Source organism: Primulina huaijiensis, chromosome 1, assembly GCF_012295235.1.
Source record: "Primulina huaijiensis isolate GDHJ02 chromosome 1, ASM1229523v2, whole genome shotgun sequence".
Lineage (NCBI taxonomy): Eukaryota > Viridiplantae > Streptophyta > Magnoliopsida > Lamiales > Gesneriaceae > Primulina > Primulina huaijiensis.
Window position 1 is genome coordinate 21,656,492 of NC_133306.1, and position 22,118 is coordinate 21,678,609.

General features: G+C 33.8%; 4 protein-coding genes across 5 annotated transcripts; 1 reads left to right on the forward strand and 3 right to left on the reverse strand.

The window, feature by feature from the left end:
- Positions 1-6,505: 6,505 nt before the first annotated feature.
- LOC140984400 (DExH-box ATP-dependent RNA helicase DExH18, mitochondrial-like) lies at positions 6,506-11,500 on the reverse strand. Of its 2 annotated transcripts, none has more exons than XM_073451805.1 (3): positions 9,042-11,500; positions 7,261-7,319; positions 6,506-6,934 (listed from the first exon to the last, which is right to left on the reverse strand). In XM_073451805.1, the coding sequence occupies exons 1-2, from the start codon at positions 11,270-11,272 to the stop codon at positions 7,271-7,273; spliced, it is 2,280 nt and encodes a 759-aa protein (XP_073307906.1). In that variant the 5' UTR covers positions 11,273-11,500; the 3' UTR covers positions 6,506-6,934; positions 7,261-7,270. The 2 variants fall into 2 exon arrangements, with proteins under 2 accessions (XP_073307906.1, XP_073307898.1); XM_073451797.1 differs by having other exon boundaries at positions 7,261-7,325.
- A 1,274-nt stretch (positions 11,501-12,774) lies between these two features.
- On the forward strand, positions 12,775-16,244 carry LOC140984413 (translation machinery-associated protein 22). Its single transcript, XM_073451816.1, has 7 exons — positions 12,775-13,014; positions 13,106-13,147; positions 13,506-13,567; positions 14,390-14,471; positions 14,563-14,630; positions 14,728-14,811; positions 15,860-16,244. Exons 1-7 carry the CDS (start codon positions 12,867-12,869, stop codon positions 15,914-15,916), a joined length of 543 nt encoding a protein of 180 aa, XP_073307917.1. The 5' UTR covers positions 12,775-12,866; the 3' UTR covers positions 15,917-16,244.
- An 878-nt stretch (positions 16,245-17,122) lies between these two features.
- LOC140972505 (cytokinin dehydrogenase 2-like) lies at positions 17,123-18,965 on the reverse strand. The gene is made up of 3 exons (XM_073434922.1): positions 18,393-18,965; positions 18,048-18,211; positions 17,123-17,934 (listed from the first exon to the last, which is right to left on the reverse strand). The coding sequence occupies exons 1-3, from the start codon at positions 18,784-18,786 to the stop codon at positions 17,674-17,676; spliced, it is 819 nt and encodes a 272-aa protein (XP_073291023.1). The 5' UTR covers positions 18,787-18,965; the 3' UTR covers positions 17,123-17,673.
- Positions 18,966-20,241: 1,276 nt separating this feature from the next.
- On the reverse strand, positions 20,242-22,033 carry LOC140960736 (tetraspanin-2-like). The gene is made up of 2 exons (XM_073419026.1): positions 21,409-22,033; positions 20,242-20,557 (listed from the first exon to the last, which is right to left on the reverse strand). Exons 1-2 carry the CDS (start codon positions 21,904-21,906, stop codon positions 20,279-20,281), a joined length of 777 nt encoding a protein of 258 aa, XP_073275127.1. The 5' UTR covers positions 21,907-22,033; the 3' UTR covers positions 20,242-20,278.
- Between the last annotated feature and the right edge of the window lie 85 nt (positions 22,034-22,118).

Sequence of the window (22,118 nt, forward strand, 5' to 3'; positions counted from 1 at the left end):
TAGGCTATTGAGAAACCACTGGCTTCTCAAAAGAAGCATTTTTGAGTACACGACTCTATACTTGCAGGAGATTTAAGTACTAACGACTTTATAGTTTCTCGATTTCAAGTATATTAGCAGAACTGTGAGAAATAAAAAATTAGAATATGAATTAACCCAGTTATAGTTGGGGTTGACATAGCTGCAAAGTTTCAAAAGATATGGATGAAACTCAATGCCTATCTTAAGGAAGTCAAGATATGGTATGAATTTGGGGCATTGGCCTCATTCTATACCACAACACTTAGCTTCTCAGAAATATCAGCACTACCTAAATGCATTTAGGAAACTGTTCAATATACATAGGCAAATAACGATTATTTGCCTAGATGAGACATCATGGGATTATACTTCTTTAATGCAGCACCATAACATGTTGACAAAGACTTACACGAGGCTTCCATTTCATTAAGCTTAGGAGGCCAAACATAAATGCTCAGAAATTCATCAAATATCTTCCACTCCGGTGTTTCGTTCCTGAATATGATATCTCTACCAGAAGAGCATGAGAATATGGACCTGTCTCACAGAGATTGACAAAGTGACAAAGTCAAGCTTTCTTTTAACTTTTATTCAAACTCAGTTAACAGATCTTTCATTTTGATTACACTGACAGGAAAAAATACAGGATTTGCAGAAGAAATATTTGAAAAGAATTTTTCTATAGAATAGCAAGTTTTCGGGTTTTAAAGAGACTCGTCGAAAAATTTTGTAACATGGTTCACATTGGGAGATGGCTAGAAAAAATCTACCTGGAATTCTCAAACTAGAAGGAGCTAGAATTTGGGAAAGAATTTCGGTCAAAAACTGACCGCAAGCATCTTGCAGAAAAATGACCAAGTGGTGAGAGACCACACAAAAACCAATTTCCTCGGGAACCTCAAAAACTAAAGATTCCCCTTCAAAAATAAAGAATGTAGGTGAGATGTGACTTACCAGCACAAAAAGACAGGTCAACTAATAAATAAAATAATGAACCACTAGCAAATGGAAGAGTTGGCCACTCAACCACCCACTACAAGACGCTGTCAGCACCAACTGAAAAGCAATAATTCAAAAGTTATCTACACGATGAAGTCCGAATTTGAAGTCCGAAGAATATTTCTATAAATATCGAGACATAAGAAAAGTTGAAAACTTCAAACTTGCTCTTCAATTTTCTTGAAAATAAATTTCTAATATTTCTCTATCTAGTGTATATGTGTTGTATTTTCAACTATAATGAGTAGTTAAATAAGTTATCTCCTACTTTACAGGAGGTTACTATTGTAATATTATTTAGTATGTTCGAATAAAAGTTTTAAATTTTGTCTCTCTCATTTATTATTTGTAGATAAATATATTATTATACACATATACAACTTGTGGTGTAAAACGAAACAAGTTGTGTTAGGTGTTACTGAAAGAATCTGCATCATGAACCATCAGTTGCGACTGTGTGGTTAAGTTGTGAGAATCAGTCTGTAAAATCCGGTGGACACGGTCTGACTAAATTTTGGTAAAAAAAAAAAGTATTACATTTATTTTACCTAACGAAAACATGATTGCTATATATATGTATAAAAAGTGGGGAAGACTCAGAAAACCTCATGAAAATATTTTTGCAGATTTCTCAACAAAAGATGAACAACGCTAATGTCGATGTCATCATGAAAATGCAGAGGCATTTGAGGTAACACCTTGAAATGCTTCAAAACGACTTCAACAAGCTTGCCCTAAATGCAAAAATTACGGGTAGACTACAACAAACTGATATGAGCAATGTCATAATGATAAATCACTGGAATTGGGTAATTTGATATTATATCTGTTGTTGTTTATTATTGTTGATATCGTTGACTGTCGTTGTTGGGAGACGTCACGTTGATGGTGTTCGTTCAACGATATTGCTGTCGCCGGAGTTGGGGTGTGACGTATCGTTGATGTTGTTGTTCGTTCGACGATATTGCTGTCGCCGGAGTTGGAGTGCGACGTATCATCGATGTTATTGTTGCAGTGTGATGTTGTTGAGGTTGTTGATGGCTGATTGTCCAGAAACAGCAAAAGGGGTATTTCTGTTATCATTTCAGTTATATCTTATGTTGTTGTTAATATAACTGTTATGTATTGCGATGATGATTGTTGTGTATGCTCACCCTTTGGGGGCTGTTTCTGTTGGACATGTTAAAGGACTATGCCGTGAGACATGATAGTGGTGAAGGACTAGGTGTTTCTAGTCAAACAGTCCTGTAACTAATAGTAGATAGATACATTATAACTTATTGTTTTATTTGAATTGTATGTGTGTATTTATTACACTGTTTATGCTACACTGACGTAGATAATGTGGTGATTGCACGATTTTGTCGTATATGCATTATATTATTACGTCGTCGAAAAGAAAATTTTTATGCATATGATATCACATGTTGTATGATTACGTAGCGAGGTTTGGGGCGTCACAGGAAATAAACGATAAATGTGCTTAGATATATTCTTGAAAATTGAATCTCTTCTAGGAATTACAAACCAAATTAAATAGCATTTCAAATTTCAGATCCAAAAAATAAATTCCCTTTTGGGAATAATAAATCAAATTCATATTATAAAAAATGTCTAAAGATATTTAATTCATTATTAAATATATATATATATTAATGTCTATGTGCGTATAAACATTTCAAATCCAAAAATTAAATTCCCTTCTGGGAATAATAAATCAAATTCAGATTATTATTCAAAATTTAAATATGAATTTTGGAAATTTTACAGATGTTTCAAAATTTTGCTTTGTTTAAATCATTTTATTAATTTAAAATTAATGTTTTTTTAATCTATAAATACAAATATAAATTTGCATGATATATTATCATAAGACACAACAGCCAGAATCCAAATAGTCTGAGAGCCGTGCTCAAATTCATTTTGTAGCAAATAAGTCTTCCATACCCTAATGGCACCTTTATTCAGTTATATTCGTGAAGTTGAACCTTCAACCTGGCAGTAGGCGTGGAAAATACGCCTGGTTCGTTGTTATGATCTTCTTCCATATGAAAACAATGGACCTACTTTCGAATGCATATTTCATGATCATGAGGTAACAAATTTTCTTATATTTGATATCGAAATCCTCTGAAATAATAATATATAGATTTTCTATATTTTTTTAGGGTTCGCGTATACATGCAACAATAAAAGAAGGCCTCATACAAAAAATGAAACCAATTCTCAAATAGGGCTGTCCTTTTGCAATTAAAAACGTAATTGTTGCAGACAATCGTCTGAAATACAAGACAACAACACATATATACAAACTGATCATGTTTATGAATAAAACTAATGTCTGTTAGATTTTCGATGATACTTTTTCATCAACTATGTTTGAATTCAAGAGTTTTAGATATTTGAAGAATGCAGATGTCATTGATGAGAATGAACTTTTTGGTAAGTTGATTTTTTGTATTTACTTATGGATCTATCACATTTTCTATTATTTTTTTGTTTACTTATAAGTTTTTTTTTGCTTTCTAGATATCATTGGTAAAATAATAGCAAGAGACTCACTTCAAAATAAAGAAATTAGTGGACGTGCTACAAAACTTATCGATTTCGTCATTGAAGATTTAGAGTAACCACAATTTTTCTTATTTTCAGATTTTATTTGTGCGAATTAATTTTTGGCATTTCAAAATCTATATTTATTGTTTGTTAGAAATAACAAATTACCATGTACTTTGTGGGAAGACTTTGTTGATGAAATCATGACATATTTTGGGCACTGTCGGTGATAAATCAGTTGTTGTGATTCTTCAAATGTGTTGTGCAAGACGATTTAAGGGTGAAGTGCGAGTTCAAAGTACGTTTTATGTCACAAAAATGATAATAAATGGAAATTAAGCTGAATTTCTTGAATTTCGAAACAGATTTTTTAAATTTATTTATTTTTATATAACTTAATTTATCTTTTGTTATTATTGAATTTTTATAACCTAACCAAATATCAATCCCATTTTGAAATTCCATATTTCCAAACATTTTTATATTTTCAATTCCAAATCTTCTTGAATTCTACTATTCCAAAACACCGTAACGATATCTTCTTCATAAAAAAAAAACACGATGTCCACTGAATCAAATGCTTCCTCCACGAACATAGTATCTGAAAAAAATTATGGGTCGGTATCCACTGAATCAAATTCTTCATAATCAAATTCCCGAGCAAAATAAACGAAGGAAATGTGTTCAGGACAGCAATGGAAGANATTTTTGTTAAATTACAAGCAACAAAAAATTATTTTTAATACAAATCATTTTTAATTTTTTTTTGACATCGATAAATTTGATGAGAAATGAGAGGTTTGGTCGCAGTGAAACAATCAACTTTCTAGTTATTAAGATATATACCATAATTGCCTAATTTAAATATTATTTGAGAAATATTTTAATGAAATTNTCTGCCTCTTGTACAGGCGGAGAGTGAAAAATTATTTTAAAAGTTTTTTTTTGGTTGTCGCGACTCATGCTGGTGTGTAGTAACGTGACTCAAAGTTTTTTTTTTCATTTTATTTCACAATAATTTGATAAATTATGAGAAAACATGATATTTTGATAAAAATATTTCAAAAGAACTATAATCTAATAAAAAAACCCTTTAAAAACAAGTTGCAGATATAAGTTAATATTGTAGTCATCAAATGGTAATCTGCTACAAGTTTTCTTGCTACTTTTCTCAAGTGAATTTATATGCAACTTTTGTTAGTCTTTTTCCCCTTTTTAATTTAATTTTAATAACTAATATTATCCTATATTACACATCTACATCTACTAACCGATAAGTTTACCAAAAATATTTTGCCAGATAATAATATTTCTTTAACATCGTTTATGATTGACAAACAAAATCCAATAAGAACCATCTATTGCATCAAAACCACACACTGACACACATATATAATAAAAAGAAATAAAAAACAGTGAAGCTTGATTCAAGTTATTCATCACACACAATATAATTACTGTTAGGAGACAAGGATGTTCGAATCTTTCATTGATACAGATAAACATGTTGCAAAATGTCATTCCATTAGCTTAGGCAGATCAATATGATGGAAACAAATCTTATACACAAACCATTTCTGTCTGCAACAAACAAAATACAGCACCTAAATCATAACAAATGTAAATAAATATCTACAACAGTGGATACTTACAACGCAGTGCAATAATTTGGTTGAGACTACAATATAATTTCTTATGATATGAACAAAATAGTGCATAAAAATGGTATCCACAACAGTACAGTAGTATAAGGCAACAAATTAACAAGTTTCAATCAGATTCCCATCTAAGACATCAAACTTTACAGAGTAACCAATTAATAAGTAACAACAACACATTATTCAGAATATGCCTGGCATGAATGTCAACAAAAGCAATCAAGGAAAGCTTTCCAGAACCACTTTGTACACCGCATTTTTGGTTTTGAGTCTTCAACATTCTTAGCCAGATCCGGTTTAATCAAGAACTTTGTATTCATCGTAGTTGTGTCTCTCAAAAGTGCAACATACAATTGACCATGCAAGAAGACGGGCTCCGGTAACTAGACATCGATAATTGGAATAGTATGCCCTTGAGATTTATCAATCATCATAGCAAAACAAAGACGAATAGGAAATATGTTTCCTCCTAAACTAGAAGGGATAACCTTCATTATTTGTAGGCGATAATGGTATGCGAGGGATCGAAACTTGATGTTGATTTACTGTAATCTCAGCATGTATAACATTATTTTTAAACTCTTTACAATCAATCAAAAAGTACAACATTAATTCCACACAGAATGCAAAACAAACATAAATGCCACTCTTGGGAAGATTAAACGAAAATACTGAAAAAACGATGAAGGGAGAAATGCTGAAAACAAAGAAGGATGATATACGACCAAATTAAATGCACAATGAATGAGGAAAAATGACGAGCATATCCTTTCTCCTATAAATCAACTCCTATAGAACAAGGTTAATACAGTAAATAAACAATTAAAAACTAATATAGATATATAGCTATAGATTTATGAATCTATATATGCATGGGTTTTCCATCTTACAACTGAGATCTTTATATTGCTCATTTCAAGGATCGAAATTCCAGGAGAGTACAATCATCATCAAATCCTCAAATCAATATGATGATAAAATTCGAATAGAATCCAAATTGAGAAAACAACTTTGCTGCAGCACAGATGGTGATAACATACGTACTTAAAACAACATAATTGAAGTAGAAAAGTCCAATAGTAACCACGTTTTTGTCTCTAATTAATTAATTCGTAGCAAAAATTACTTTGTCCCACGTAGCAAAAACCAGAATAATTAATCAAACCTCGTCCATCTCTGGATCCATACCATTGCCACCTCTCTCCTCTCACCATGACCCGAAAAACAAGAGCTTGTAAGCATAAACATCACATAATACAAGCGGAAAACACATGTTTAATTTGATGTGATATTGCATGGTAGTTTAGCTTTCATGAAATAGAAGTCACAATTACAAACTCACAAAGAAGTTGTACAACAATGGCAGCCTAAACTAAACGACCTGGCATATGACTACAAAATTTTCCCACTATTGACTAATAAGATGTTGCAGCCGCATATAACTATAGATACTAACATCTAATATCAAAATTTTTTACCATGACGACAATTATATTCTGTAAGGTCTCTAGATCACACATTTATTTCCTTTTTTGCCTGAGCATGTGATTTGGTATCCGACTGCAGTTAAATCCATTCTTGTTTACAAATCTCACCTCCCAGTGAATCTAAGATCACAGTTTGCTATATAAACGAACCAAACTATTGGGCGGACGGTAAATAACGAAACATAATGTGCCGGCAAGTATAGTTCATCTAACCTGAAAAATAAGTACACCAAAAGAAGGTACATCAGAGAAAAATCAAATGATTCTGATCAATAATTGATAAATGGGAATATGATTGAGGACAATTTGACAAAAATAATCATCACATAAACAATTTTATTTTATTTTTTTGAAAATTCAAACATGAAAGTTTTTCTCAACGTGTTTCACAAGAGATACATGCATGTAAAAGTAATTAAGAAAACATATCCTAGATGAGATATACTTTTCACTGAAAGGTATTCTGACACATATTATCATTTATGAGCCATAACATGAAAGTAAAATCGAGAAATAACAAATAATATAACCAAATTTACCCATAATATTTTATGCGGTCACATTCTTAGCGTGCTGCCCATTCCTCAATATCTCCTGCCTTTTCCTGATTAATGGAATAAGTCGAAGTTAGGATTCTGGTGTTCATAGACATTAAAAAAAATTAAAGCATCGAAAGTAAGCATGAAGTAATGTAAACTTGAAACACAATAGAAATTGCTAGATTTTATCTATTGCATAAACTAGATGAAAAATAAACAGAATATAATAAATAATGAAGCAACTAAGATTAAAACTGATGCATTGGGATGATTCGTTCTTAGCGAAAATAATTGACTAAATTAAATACAACCGCTTGTGTTGTGTTGTCTAGCTTTATCGTTCTCACTAGTTTTGATGCTACCTTTAAATTAAACCTTAACAGCTTGTATTGGGTTGATTAAATGACAAGGGTTAATTTAGCACGCTTGTTTCTATTTAACTAAAAAGTGAGATACGTATTGAAGTTCCAATTGTGAATATTTGAATGTAAATTGATATCAATGCATCGATGACCGAGTCAATAAATTTCAATAGTGGAGTCAAGCAAAACCAAGGTAAGTTTTCATTGATTGTTAATTTGAATTTTTTATTTTTCATGATAATTAATTATTTTCTGGTTAGATTTAATTTTAAGAAAAACCTCTTTATTTATTTAAGTATTTTAATTTTTAGCACAATTAAAGTCCTTGTTCCTACTCACACTACTACACATTTATTAATTTCGTTGAATGAGGATAATTTGAGCGTGACGCGACTAATCGCTACCAGATTTCTTCTTGTATTTATGTTATGGTGGAACAAGAAGCAATAAAATCTCAAGCTTGAATTCCTAAATTTCTTTTATAAGACGAAATCGTGGAGATCTCTCTAACGAGCCCGAATCTAAGTTCAAAATAGGTAAACAAGGAAAGAAAACACCACGACATTATCACAGAATAAAACGACTTACGACTTGTTAAACGCCCCATAACGCGATCCCAAACCCATGCACATAACACCTTAAAATGAATCCAAGTTATTGATTCAGGCCAGAACACACATTTTCACATAACTTTTGACGTCTATCTTATGGTAAGTAGAACTGTCCTAAGTTTGACAGCATATTTTTCTCCAACATACGAAACCAACAACTTTAATTCTCACAGGAGTCAAACCATCAGCCAAGAAATATTTTCTCAGACTCAACACTTTGTCAAAAAGCCACTACAATGAACTTAAACTGGTTTCTTTCATCGTTTTACAATAATACCATTTCTTAAATCAGATATAAAAAGTCAAAGGAGGACCATAGCCACAAATCCTTCTGCTTCTCTTCTCTTTCACAATACTACATGACCAAAGTCAAAGGAGGACCATAGACACAAAACCTTCTACTTCTCTTCTTCTCTTTCACAATACTACAAGACCAAAATCACAAAAGGAAAAGGATAAAAAAAGTTAGATTTCAAACCATTCCATTCCGATGGGCTTATAATTTGAAATGGCAAAAAGGAAAACAATCTCATAGAAAAACTTTATTCACATTTTAATTTGCGACCAAATACCTTCTTTAAGAAAGCATAATAAAATTGGTGAAAGAAAAAGCAAAAGCTTCGGTGATCCATTCCATTTCCTAGGATGCATAGCATATTAATGTTGTGCCCAACCAATAAGCCTATTGGTGAAGCATATGGTTTCTTAGTACACAGGTTCATGATTCCAAGTCAAATGTGGCTAAAATTAAAGTAAGTATTAAACTCACGATGCGATGTTCATCGTATAAATAAATAATTTAACTTACTTTTGATGTAGTTTAATAATCGATGTTGGCCTCTCGTAATCATCTTCCTTTTTTTGCTGCTTTGATTTACCTGCATTTCTTGATTCCGGCTTCCAGCATGCATTGATGAGTGATTCACCTAATAACTTAGCAATATCTGTGGCCATAGTCTCAGCCTTCTTAACATATGGAAACCTTTCCTCCTCAAAGTGATTAGACAACCATAAATACATTGACAATACTTGGTGCCTAGTCTCAAGATCCAAAAGCTCTGAATCATTGCGAGCAGAACATTTGGGTATGCCCATTGCTACATTTACCGGGAGCTTCTGGGCATAAGAAGAGGCAAACCTCAACAGATGGTACATGGCTTTTGGATCCTTGATATTAACTGGGGCAATGCAAAAGTTAAAACGGTCTTCCAAAGATAATCCCTGAATCTTCTCCAACATGTTAGATATTTTCTTTATATGATGATGCTGGCACAGAAAATAAGACCCGTCTAGCCTGCAATTCACTACAAATTTTTCCAGAAGATGAGAGAATTTCATATCAGGAAGTTGAGCTGCAAATAACTCAACTTGCTCGAAGAAAGGGAAAAGTCCTACTTTCTTTACATCATCAAAAGGCTTCTTTAAGCACTCAATCAAGTAGTCCAAATCCTCTAGCTGCAGGGTGGTGGTCAGTCCTTCAGGATAACAACTTCCTCTACGACCAGCTCTTCCGGCAATCTGTTTCACCTGAGATGCTGGAACTGGAACCATTTTATCACCATTATATTTTGAAAGATTATAGAATACAGTCCTTCTTATATTTAAGTTCAGACCCATTCCCACTGCATCACTAGCAACCAAGACATCAAATTCGTTATCTTGATTGTTGAACAGAGCTGCCTGCTGTCGACGGGTCTCTGGTGGCAAGGCACCATATATGACACAACAGCGGTGTCTTGTGTGCTTTTCAATAGCTAATTTAACTTCAAAAATCTCTCTCCTCGAGAATGCAACTATACAATCTCCCGATCTCACATTTTTAAGATCTCCTACAAGAGTCTTCGCCTCAACCACCAGAGGTTTGAACCTCTCATAATGCTGTTCTATCAATTCATCTCCAGTACCTAAACAAATCGTCCTGACTAAATTCAGAACACTAGGGTCACCACATAAATGGATCTCATCAGCCTTTAGCCCAAGTAATGCTCTAGTCCATGCATACCCTCTGCAGGAATCTGCCATCATTTGAATCTCGTCAATCACTGCCACATCATACAACTCATCTGTCGACACCATCTCAACAGTACAAGCAACGTGGTTCGAGAAAGGAAAATCCTTCTTCTCCTGCCCAGTGATAAGGCTACAATACACACCCAATGCGTTCACTTTATCGAAAACCTCCATTGCTAACAACCTAAGAGGACTACAATAAACTCCCTTCTTTGCTTCCATAAATCTCTGCAATGCATTATATGTTTTCCCACTATTGGTTGGACCACAGTGATAAATAATCTTCCGCTTCATTGCCCTTGCAAATGGGAACCATGACTCAGGCTTTGTCATGTCAGCTGACTCCACCATTTTCCGGAACATTTTAATGTCATCCTGAAACTCGTCAGCACAAAACTCGACAAATAGGGGGAATAAGAACTTATCAGACTCATTACCAGGGCCGAGAGACACCAAGAACTTAACTATATCAGTCTTCAACCTCTTCAAGAAAAGATCAGAGAACTTATGAGCTGCCGTGGGGAAGACAGAGGCACCGATATATATACCCAGAGCCTGGTTGGAAGCCCAACTAGACTTGGAAAAACTGCTAAAAATCTCTGTCACAGTATCCCAATCACTCCTGGATTGCTTTTCACCATGCAGAGTATCTTTAAGCTCTCTGTATATTTCTGCCGGATCACGGTTAACTATATGGCAAAAGCTCAAATCCTGTTCCCGTGTCTCTGAACCTTCACCGTTAGGTTCAGACATTATTTCTTCACAATCAACTTGACCAGGCTCGGGCTCACGTTGGAAACTTGCAGTTGAATCTAAAATGGGTTTGGTTTCTTGAGTTCCGGACAGCGTGCAGAACGAATGTCGATGAAAATTAAAGAAATTGCCAAATTCTTTAAAATGAGCTAAATCGGTAGATTGCCTCGGGATTTGAGGGTGGAAATGGCGGAGACTGTTGGAAAGAACCCTGGAAATATATCTGTTATTGAAGGAATAAAGGTAAAGCAGGCGGCTTGCAGGCCCTCTTGCCATTTTCAATCAAATAGCAGAAATAAAACGATTCTTTCTCAAATCAAAGGGAGAATTAAAGCTGGTGACCTATGTCTCATAAACTCCCTGACTCGAGGTTGGCGGTGGCGCGTGCTCAGCAATTGCCAGAAAACACAATCCTTCATTTGCCGCTATCGTTTTCAAAATATAAAGGAGAAAGATTTGATATTGCGGATTGGGGAGGAGACGACGGAGAAGACATGAAGCTCATCTGTACTATTATATTAAGTACGAGGCCCTGATAATATCCGTTCTACGAGGACACCAACTTTCTTTCCTGTTTTTCTCTTTTTAATTTTTTATATTTACTATTTATTATTTTATTATAGTTGAGCCCCTAATAATAACCGCTATATGAGGACACCAACTTTCTTTCCTATTTTACCATTTCTTATTTTTTATATTATATTTTTTCTTAACAAATAATATTATATTCACCGTCATAAGGAAACTGCTCACGTGAAAAATAATATTATTTCTTCTCCAAACTAGCCACTGTGAAAAATAAACTCTCTTCTTTATGTTGTGACGTCATTATGTTGTAATATCATGAATATTTAATATATTAGCCACATGTATTCAGGACACACGCAACACGTGTGCCACGGTTACTAGTGTTTAGGGATGGATAGGCTTGGGCCTCCCCAATTAAAGATAATTTTTATGAATGAATTACGTAAGTTAAAATTACATAATAATAAATAAGAAATAAATGAGATTTTTCACGCAACGTCGTTTTGTGACCATGTATTTTTCAATTGATTTGTTTTTTTTAATCTATAACTTTCATGTTAAACACTGAAAAACTAAAATATTGATTATTTTGTTTAGAGTCATCCACGATTAACAAATATTTATTATATTTTATTAGTATGATAAAACAAATTATTTATATATTTGAGTTGATAATATCATAATATAACCTCAAATAAATATATATTTAAAAAGTAATCAATAAAATTGATAAAACAAATTATTTATATATTTGAGTTGATAATATCATAATATAACCTCAAATAAATATATATTTAAAAAGTAATCAATAAAATATGTATTTAATTAAATTTATTAATAATAATTGAAACTAAAAACAATTTAAGTTAAAAGATAAAAGTAATTTTTAGTTTGACTATTTACAAATTGAGTAGGTCTCTTGTGAGATGATGAATCTTTATTTGTGAGACGGGTCAACCCTACCGATATTCACAATAAAAAGTAATATTGTTAACATAAAAAGTAATACTTTTTCATGGATGACCCAAATAAGATATCAGTCTCATAAAGTACGACCCGTGATACCGTCTCACACAAGTTTTTGACTTACAAATTTATTAATTTATAATTTATAATTTATAAAGTGATTAAATATCAGTTAAATTATTTATGATAATTTTATATCAATTTTTAATTTATTTTTATTAATAATTCGTGAATATAACTAAATTTTTTTTACATCTTTATGCATGATGATATATATAAAGGCCATTTATTTATCACGGCCTTTTAAAACGCCGTCGTGTGACGTGAGGCTCCCAAGGACTATCACCGCCGCGAGTGTCTCCACAAGTTTGCAGTTATGGCCGAGAAGCCTGAACCTGTTAGGGTTTCATACTGTGGGGTTTGCGGATTACCCGCTGAGTATTGCGAGTTTGGATCCGACTTCGACAAATGCAAGCCATGGTTGATCCAAAACGCCCCTGAACTTTATCCAGATCTTGTCAAAGGTTTACCCTTGAACCCTAATTGTACGAGTATGATCTGTAATTGGAGATACTTTGCCCTGTTTTCTTTTTTCAATCTACGTTTTGGTTTCAGAGGCTGGCGCGGAGCTTCTGTCCACTTCTATCTCCTCCAATGGTACTTCTGCACACACACTAATATCTCTGTTTGTAAATTTTTTTCGACTGTTTTAATCCTGGATTTCGATGTATTTTTAGCCTTATATATTGATCCTATATTCAGTTTGTGTATTTTTAGCCTTATATATTGATCCTATATTCAGTACTTATATTTATTTATTTGTGTTTTTTTAAATAGTATCTTAATTTGCATTACCTCAGTGTGTTTTCCATCGGTTGTCGCTGTATCATTGAATATTTGAGTGCATGATTTGAAACTGAAGAACTTTTTTTTGTTGTCTTTTGATTGTCAAACACTCAAACCTATTAAATATACTTTGGCTTGCTTTTTGAACTACTCTTCTTCATTTCAACAGGTTCTTCTTCTCAACCAAAGGAAGAAGTAAAACGATTACCTGGTGGGAAAATTAAAAAAAAGGTACGATTTTGCAAAAAATATTTTCTCGTGCTAAGTTTGAAAGCCACAATTGTATTGCAATTGTGCAATTTTTTGGTAAATAATGGGTTGGAATCTTAGTTTGCTTTAGATTTAGTGAATTCTTTTTGAATGGATGTTTAGCATTGATTTTTTGCATGCAACTGCCAGTAAAATGGTACAAAAATAGATTTACTGGATTCGGGAAGATGCAGCCAAGATTCATACTTTATTTCTTATTTCTCTTTACTTGCTTGCTCAGGTAGTTACAAAAATGTTCTCATATTATATTTTTTGAATCGAGAATCTGAACATAATGTAGACTGTAGTGCATGGTTCAGTTACCATAAATTAATCGATAGTTGCTTATATGGAGAACATAGCATGTTGAAGCTCTATCTTTCTGCAATTTCAAGACTTTAGGATTTAGGAGCTATGTCACCAGAAGCTTTTGTTCATGATCAAGTCGCACACAGAGCAACCTATTAGGTGTATCATACACTGGCTTTACTCTAGCATCTAGTCCCCAGCTTGGATTGTATCCCTAGTCTCTATGTAATATTTTTAATAATTTAAAATGGAAATTACTGCATACGTTCTTGACCATGAAATTCAATGGGAGGTTGTAATAATGTATCGATCACAATGATGGGTGTAGTGGCACCTCAGTTCAGGTTTTATCAATATCATTTGCTAACACTGATATTTTATACAGTTTTGATACATGATATGCTCTATAATTGGTTTCTAGTTGCGTGATGAATTGTCTGGTCCATATTTGAGTTCCACACACAGTGGCAGTATTGAAACTTTCAAGTTCTGCAGGAGAAGCCGGAGGTAATAATTGAAAAGGTGACTCGAAACAAGAGGAAATGTATCACCACTGTGAAAGGCCTTGAACTTTTTGGTAAGGGTGTATGCTCCTTGTATTTTACTTTTACTATATTATCTCTTGGTGAAGGTTCTATAACCTGCTTGCTGTACATTTCAAAATTTAGGGGTTAAACTAAATGATGCATCAAAGAAGCTTGGGAAGAAATTTGCCACTGGAGCTTCCGTTGTCAAGGTATTTTGCATTAGCAGCATAAACCTTTTTGACATATGTATTCAAACATGTAAACGGTTTGCTTTTCCACCTTTCTGATATATGATATGTTGAATAGGGCCCCACCGAGAAGGAACAAATTGATGTTCAAGGAGACATCGTCTATGACATTGTAGAGTTTATTACCGACACCTGGCCAGATGTAATTTCATGTCTTCTTTTTTTTCTTTTCAAGTAATATTTCCTTTGCTTGCCTTGCATATTTGGATTAAAATGATGCTGTTGCTCATTGCTAAAATGTAGGTGAATTTTATGTTTATTCTACTAAAGCTTATATTATTTTTGGACACACATGACCTTGTGTCTATTTTCATCCATATAAACGCAAAGATTTTGCACCATACTTTATCATTCCTCAAGTCCATTGTTGTGTGCGAAATTTGAAAAAATTAACTAGTCTAGATCAGTAATGTGCTCCTGATTTGGTTGTTGGATTGAGGTAACGGAGGAGTTCATGCAGAAAGCCCATGGAAGATATTATTTCTCAGTTGATGCTTCACGTAGATTATAATTTTACTTCCACAAATCAATTTCTGTTGCTGCTAAGTATTAGACAATCATGCTGCTCTGAAACTTCTTTCCACGGTGCCTAGGTTGTAGTGCATGTATTTGTTCATGCGTGGCAATTTTTGTGTGTGTGTTTTAGTGTTATTTCATGCAAAATAATCAACGAGAGCATGTCTTTGGATCTTAGTGCTGGAACCCTTGGATGTGTCATTCTAACAAATATTTTAATACAGGGCTATGTTAGAATTTTGACCTTGCGTTCAGCACAGTGCTCTGCATTATAATATGTATAACTCAATGAGGGACTACAGCTTGGCCTAAATTAGATGACAGCTCCATTACCAGGACAAGATATCTTTAATTATTCTACTTCTTGTGTCTACTTGCAGCTTTAACAAGAAATTTCCATCAACTTAAAAGAACATTTTGCATGTTTCCAATGCAAAGACAACTTTATTCTCATTACTAAAATTTGTGTTTTCGTCTTTGAAAAATGTAAAGAAAAAACTTGCCATGAATCACTTTCATGAAAATGGTTCTTTTGCATATGTCATCGGTTATATAATCCTTTTTTTAGTTTAATTCTTTAAAATGAACTGCAACTTGTGCTCATTTTCTCAATATAATTCAACGTCTTTGCACCGGTTGTGAAATTGATTGAAGGCCTTATGCTCTTGTTTTAGGTATCAGAGACCGTCATTTTCTTTATTGAGGACGGAAAAAAGGTTCCAGCAGTTTAATTGTGAAAAAGTTTTCAATATCTCGGTGGTGGCGTAACATATGGAAGGAAATTCTGAAATAAGTTTTGGAGATGCAGGACATGTGCAACGTGTTGACATTGTCACGCATGTGGTATAATATCTCACATGCCGTTTTGATCTTGCATTTCAGAAACATGCTTACTTTATAAATTAGTATTTATAATAGCTATCTTGATGCTTTTATACGCGGATTTAGACAAAATAAAGATGAAATTTGATCCTAGATCATTCCTGTTCCATGACATGGTCTTTTTGTTTATATGTCTCAAACTTGTGAAGGCTACTGTTGATTTTCCATCTGCCTTTACGTCTGGTGCACTTTTTAGAAAATAGCCTTTCAAACTGTTCTTAGGAAACTACTTGGATAACGATGTGCTTTTGTGTTTGTTTTTGAGATACACTTCTTTGTGGTAATCTGATAGCCATTGCTGTTTTTGCATGAATTCTTTTATGGTGCAATTGTGGAGAAACTAATTTGAAATTCATGGATTTCGATTATAGTTTTATTGCAATGAAACAAAAGATCAAATCTTAAATCGATAATTTACTCATTGACACGATGTTACAGAAAGTATAATGAATTTCAAAAGACATTATTATTGAGTGAATTTGAAATACATCTGAACTAACATGGAACACATAAATTTAAAATTAATGGTCTTATGATATTTGGATTTGGAAGCAAAGAAGGGATTTATACCGATCTTCAAAATCTTACAAACCTTAACCTTTATTGATGAGCTTTAGGGCGCTGACGGTACAAATATTTGTTTCAACCTTTTTCTTTAGTTTGTTAGAGATGTAGATGTAGATGCAGCTGAGTCGAGCTCAAGTGGCACCTAGGAGAGCTCGACGAGAATAAAATTAATACTCCGATTCGAGCTCGAGTTTGATCAAGTCTATATTTTAAAGCTGGAGAACTTGACTTGGATAATTTTTGAGTAACTTAGGCTTAGCAAGTTTGATTTTCTTGAGCGACTGCTGATTTGACTTTAAGCCCGAGATTGAACGTATATTTACAAAATTTTACTTTAATTTTGTAAAATTAGCTGTTAAATGTGTAATTTATGATAAAATTAATTATAAACTTGAAATCTAAGTAACATTTAAGAAAAATAAAGAAGTTTATCCCTCAAGTTTGAGTGTGTGACCAAAGTTAAATTTTACTCTTTTCTTGAAGTCGACCTATTTAACCCGAGTAAGTACCTTTGCAATATTATTCACAAAGAAAGCAAATCGACCTTTCGAGTCCTGAGGAGTGAGCAACTCGAGCCACACTAAATTGTCAATCTAAATATAAGTTATTGATTGAAAATCCTTTGACCGGGTGATAATATCAATCTTGGGTCGAACTTGGTTTTCTTTTCTTGGAAAGTGTTCCATTTGGAGCCATAATGTTTGATCCAATCTTCCCTTGATTTTTAGTGCGGGAGATATAGTTTGATCTTGATATCAGTTTTTTGGCAGAATCGAAGTATTTCAGTATTTACTTCATCGTAAATCTTTGTCTCGTTGGGCTACTCGAATGAAGTAGTCCTAGAGTATAGAAGATGTTCTCATCTGCTGTAACTGCAGACATTCTTTTATCTCATCTGAAAAAATTTAAACACAAAGAATAAACAAGTAAATTAATTGTAAAATATGAAGAAAAAAATAAATAATAATAATATCAATCAAGTAAAACAAAGGGGGATTGTAGAGTGATTACTTATCTCGGTTAAATGGGTAGAGGAGGATCATGAGTTGAGTGTTAATCTTGGGAATGAGATTGACAAGAACACCAGCATTGAAATCAAGAATCCGAGACTTCGGACTACCTGGAAGGTAATGCGATCTTGGTTTGAAGACGAGTTAAAGGAAGACCTCCAACTATCTGGAATAGACTCATTTGTGATAAGAAAACCTTTCACATAGTTTGGGACCTTTGATGAGATGAGTTTTTCTTGATCTTTTGTATATAAGGAGAAGTTGCTGTAGAGTAATCTTGCCCATTTCGCCTACACAGATAACAATACAAAAGAATTTTGCACCAAAATAAGTGAACATGGTTCTAGATTAATATAGGGGATAGATAGATCATAAATGTAGATATATAGAGAATGAGAATTACTCTTGTTGGTGTTTTGGCCAAGACAATTCTTGCTCTTGTTATGATGCCAAACTGTCCCAAACCTCCAAGAACTGCATAGAACAGCTCAGAATTGTCCTTCTCGGAGCATGTTACGAAGTCGCCTTTACCTCTACATAGAGCGAAAACGACCGACGAAACCCATTAGTTGCAAACGAACAGATACGAAGCATTTGTGTTTTAATATAGTATAAGAAATTATAATTATTTTGTAAGAACAGTTCGAATTCACGGGAGAGATGGGTCGCCAAAGTTCGCCGCCTCCGACATCTGCATAAAACCCTGAAGAAGGGCTCCAAGAAACCCTAACCCCACTCTCATTTTAACTCAAAGAGGCCATGTCAACAAACACTCCTTTGTATGCCATGGCCTGCCCCCTCGCAGAATGACCTTGTCCTCTGGCAGCCATAGAAAATGGAGTGGAACAATTTTTCGAATATTCGATAAGTTTAATGATGTCTTCAACTGATGAAGGATAAAAAACTGATGAAGGGATCTTGTGGACGATGTTTCCATAATCATTAGAAGCTTTTGAGATCGAATCAGGGTCGGCTCGAATCTTACTTCTGATATCAAGGGGAGGGATTTGATCTTTGCATAGGGAAGTTTGCAATGGATTAATGATTGGCTTTGCTGAAATGCAAATTATCATATCGAATGTAATGATGATCACTAGAAAGAAAATGAAATGTGAAGGCCGGTTTGGACAATGCTTTGACATATTAGAAGAAGATCAAAACTATAATATAATGTAATCTTTAATATTGATTTGTACTCAGAGATTAATTGCACTATATATAACAATTTATGTTAATCTTTTTTCGTATAACAAAGATGAATACGAATTAATTAATATAGAAACTTGTTATGTAGTCGTGTTTATGCCTGCCTGAGCCCGAGGTGACATGACAATATTCTAGTTTGGTCGGTTTTTAAGGATATATATCAGTGTGTGTAATTTGTTTTAAGATTTTAATTTTATATCGACAAATGATTTACTGTGATGTCTTCTAAGTTACAATTTGCTAGGAAACGTGGAATAATCGCATTGGTGTTGTGACAATCAATATGGACCAAACATTAATAGAGGACGACCATTTCTCTTAAAATATAATAATAAATTAGGGAGAATAAAAAATATCAGCTATCTCAATCTTTTTATATTTAGTCTATTAATTCATCAAACTTTAGTCTTGTAATACTGGTTTTTAATTTTATGCTATTTTAGTTCAATTAATGACACGATACTGACACGTCAACAATTTTCGATGGAACGTCGACACTAAAATAAAGGGCTGGAAGGAAGGGAAAAAAAAATCAAAGTTGGTGGTTCCAAAACTCAAATTTCGATTAATGGATATATAAAACAGTTATGTGAAGTTGAAGTAACACACAAGAGCTGGTGCTCTCATTTTTAAGACAAGATCTAGTAAACTGGATTTTCAAAGTTCTTTTTATACACTTCTCTCTCTATGTATATATATGTACGTATATTTGATATGATGAGTACTTATCATGAACACTTATGTGAGTATCAGTTGAAGTAACGTTTTATGCATACGATATGTGAATGCCGACGAGTTTAATATATATAGTTGTTCCAATGTTTTTTTATTTATCTTTATCCTTGTACAACAAAAAAACTCCATATATAGTCACTTTATTTGTCCTACAGGAATGTATAATGTCCTAATGGAACTCATATTTCTCGCATAAAGTCGAGCTCGTAAAATTTCACGTTAACTGGATAAAATAAGAATAATAAATAGCTTTTTTTCCTTTCATTTTGTCAAAAAGAAACTCTAGCTGATGCTTTGAAAGCTATATATATTTTTAAATTCTAATTATTTTTACGCACTTGTGTTTTTTCTAAACAAAATTCTTACAAACGGTTTTGATTTATTCTGATTTTTATATCAGATCAAAACATATTTAAAATCATCAGTTGAAAGCTTTCAAAATTTTCAAAGAAAGGGTGAATTGATAGGTCCAAAAGCAAAAGGTAAGCACATGATTCTTATTCTTTCAAAATGATAAGAACAGGAATATGAGCATGTGATGGAGTCCATTAAATTTTATTCCTTCAACCACCGGCAGACTTTAGAATTTGAAAAAAAAAAAAGAAAAGAATTTATTTATTTATTTATTTATTTTAAAAAAAAAGTTGCATATAAAATTGTAGAAATAATAATGAATGTATATTTTGAGAAGCATCAACCCTTCTTAGCATTTCTGTATGCACTACAAGCTATGAGATAAACCCAAATGAGAACCACCAATGTTATAATTAGTATAATGCTGACATTCCTCCATTCCTGCCTCAAGTTTTCAAGCAAACCAGCTTTGCAAGAGTCACAGTTGTAGCATAATATTCTCGGATCATTGTTCCAAAGAGCACAATCTGCGTCTGCTGCTACGTTCGATGATCCGATCCAAGTCGTGGGACTCGAGTACTGCAACCCACATATTATGGGAGGCTTGCAGCATCCTGACTGTAAATCAGCTTATACCAATTAGTGGGATTATGGGATAATGGGAGTAATGTACAAAAATATTTCTGAACTCTTTACTAATTCATCTGTAGATTAAAAAGAACCGTTTTTTTGAAGATGGAGAAGTAAGAGAAAACAAACTGCCCTGTATTCGGCAGCTAACCACAAGTGCGGATATGATCACCTTAACTCAACAAAATTTAGTCATAACTTTATGCATGTATGCATTTTCTATGCTATATCAAAGTCAAGGAAACAAGAAAATAATGATAGAAGTGTCTCTTGAACCAAGTAAAGATCATTTCAGCAAAACCCTCGAGCCTTAGCCCCTAAACTACATACAAGTCCGAGTCCGTTCGACCAATCTTGTGAGCAGTCAACTAGCTTCTTCAATTCTAATGGTCAATGGTGGTTAGTTCGTGGTTCGTGTCACACTTTCCACCAACTAAAAAGAAACACTAAACTGTATACATGAAGACAGCGAGAGAAAGAACAAGGGAAGAAGCGTCCCTTTGAGTGGTAATCAACACCACTCCCCCTTAAATATTTCATTCATCCCACAGTTCATAACTCAAATCAACCTTAATTTGTAATGTCACAACATGTCAGGGTAGTTTTCTTCCATCTCAATGAACTTATAACAAACTATTACAGTATTACCATCTCACTCTGTGAAATAAATCTCAGAAAATGACAGTGTACAATTAAAATGATCTTTATTTTCTCTCTTCTGTGGAAAAAATGAACGAACAAACAAACAAACATGGACTGTATATGCTAGGACTCATCCAAATATGTGAGTCCGATACTAGATTTATATGGAGTATTAACTAATGAACTCAATTGCATACCTCAATAGAAGACAGGTGACCAGCAAAGAAATCAGCAGCAGAGAAATATCTGTTGGCAAGCTTAGAACATGTCTGAGTATCCGCCAAACAAGCCCATATCTTCCCCCAATTATCATTGCCTGTAACCTGATCCCGAAGCCAAGAGGAAAAACCTTCCAGCCTGTACTCCCGGAATCCCACTTGGGGGATGGAGTAGGCGCCGTCAGGGCGTGTGACCACAAAGGCCAGCACAAGGAGGACGAGAAGCACCACTATGAGCATAGCCATACACACCAAGTACACTCCCAACAGGCCTTCCTTTTTCTTATATGCGCCCAGAAATCCGGTGAGGGCCACGACTAAGAATGCGATCCCGATGAAAAGGAGAGGCCATCGAATCCAATGGATGCAGTCGTCTCCTGGTTTAGAAGCGAGCCATATGCCAGAGGAGATTATAGGGATGGAGCACATCAAGGCTACGAAATTCAGGATTGCCGTTAAGTTACTGCTCACTGCCATGTTGCATGAATACGAACGCTCGAGCAAAGTGTGATAGTAGATGTGTATGAAAAATTACGAGTCACTGTTTGTTTTCCGGTTGCTCTCTTTGGTCAGGGTGTGATACTAAATTCAGCGGGGGAAAAGGTTTGTTCGACCCGACTCACATGGGTAGTGCCCCAAACCATTGAGAAGTTGACACTTGTCAAATTTTGACACTTGTCAACTCTTGT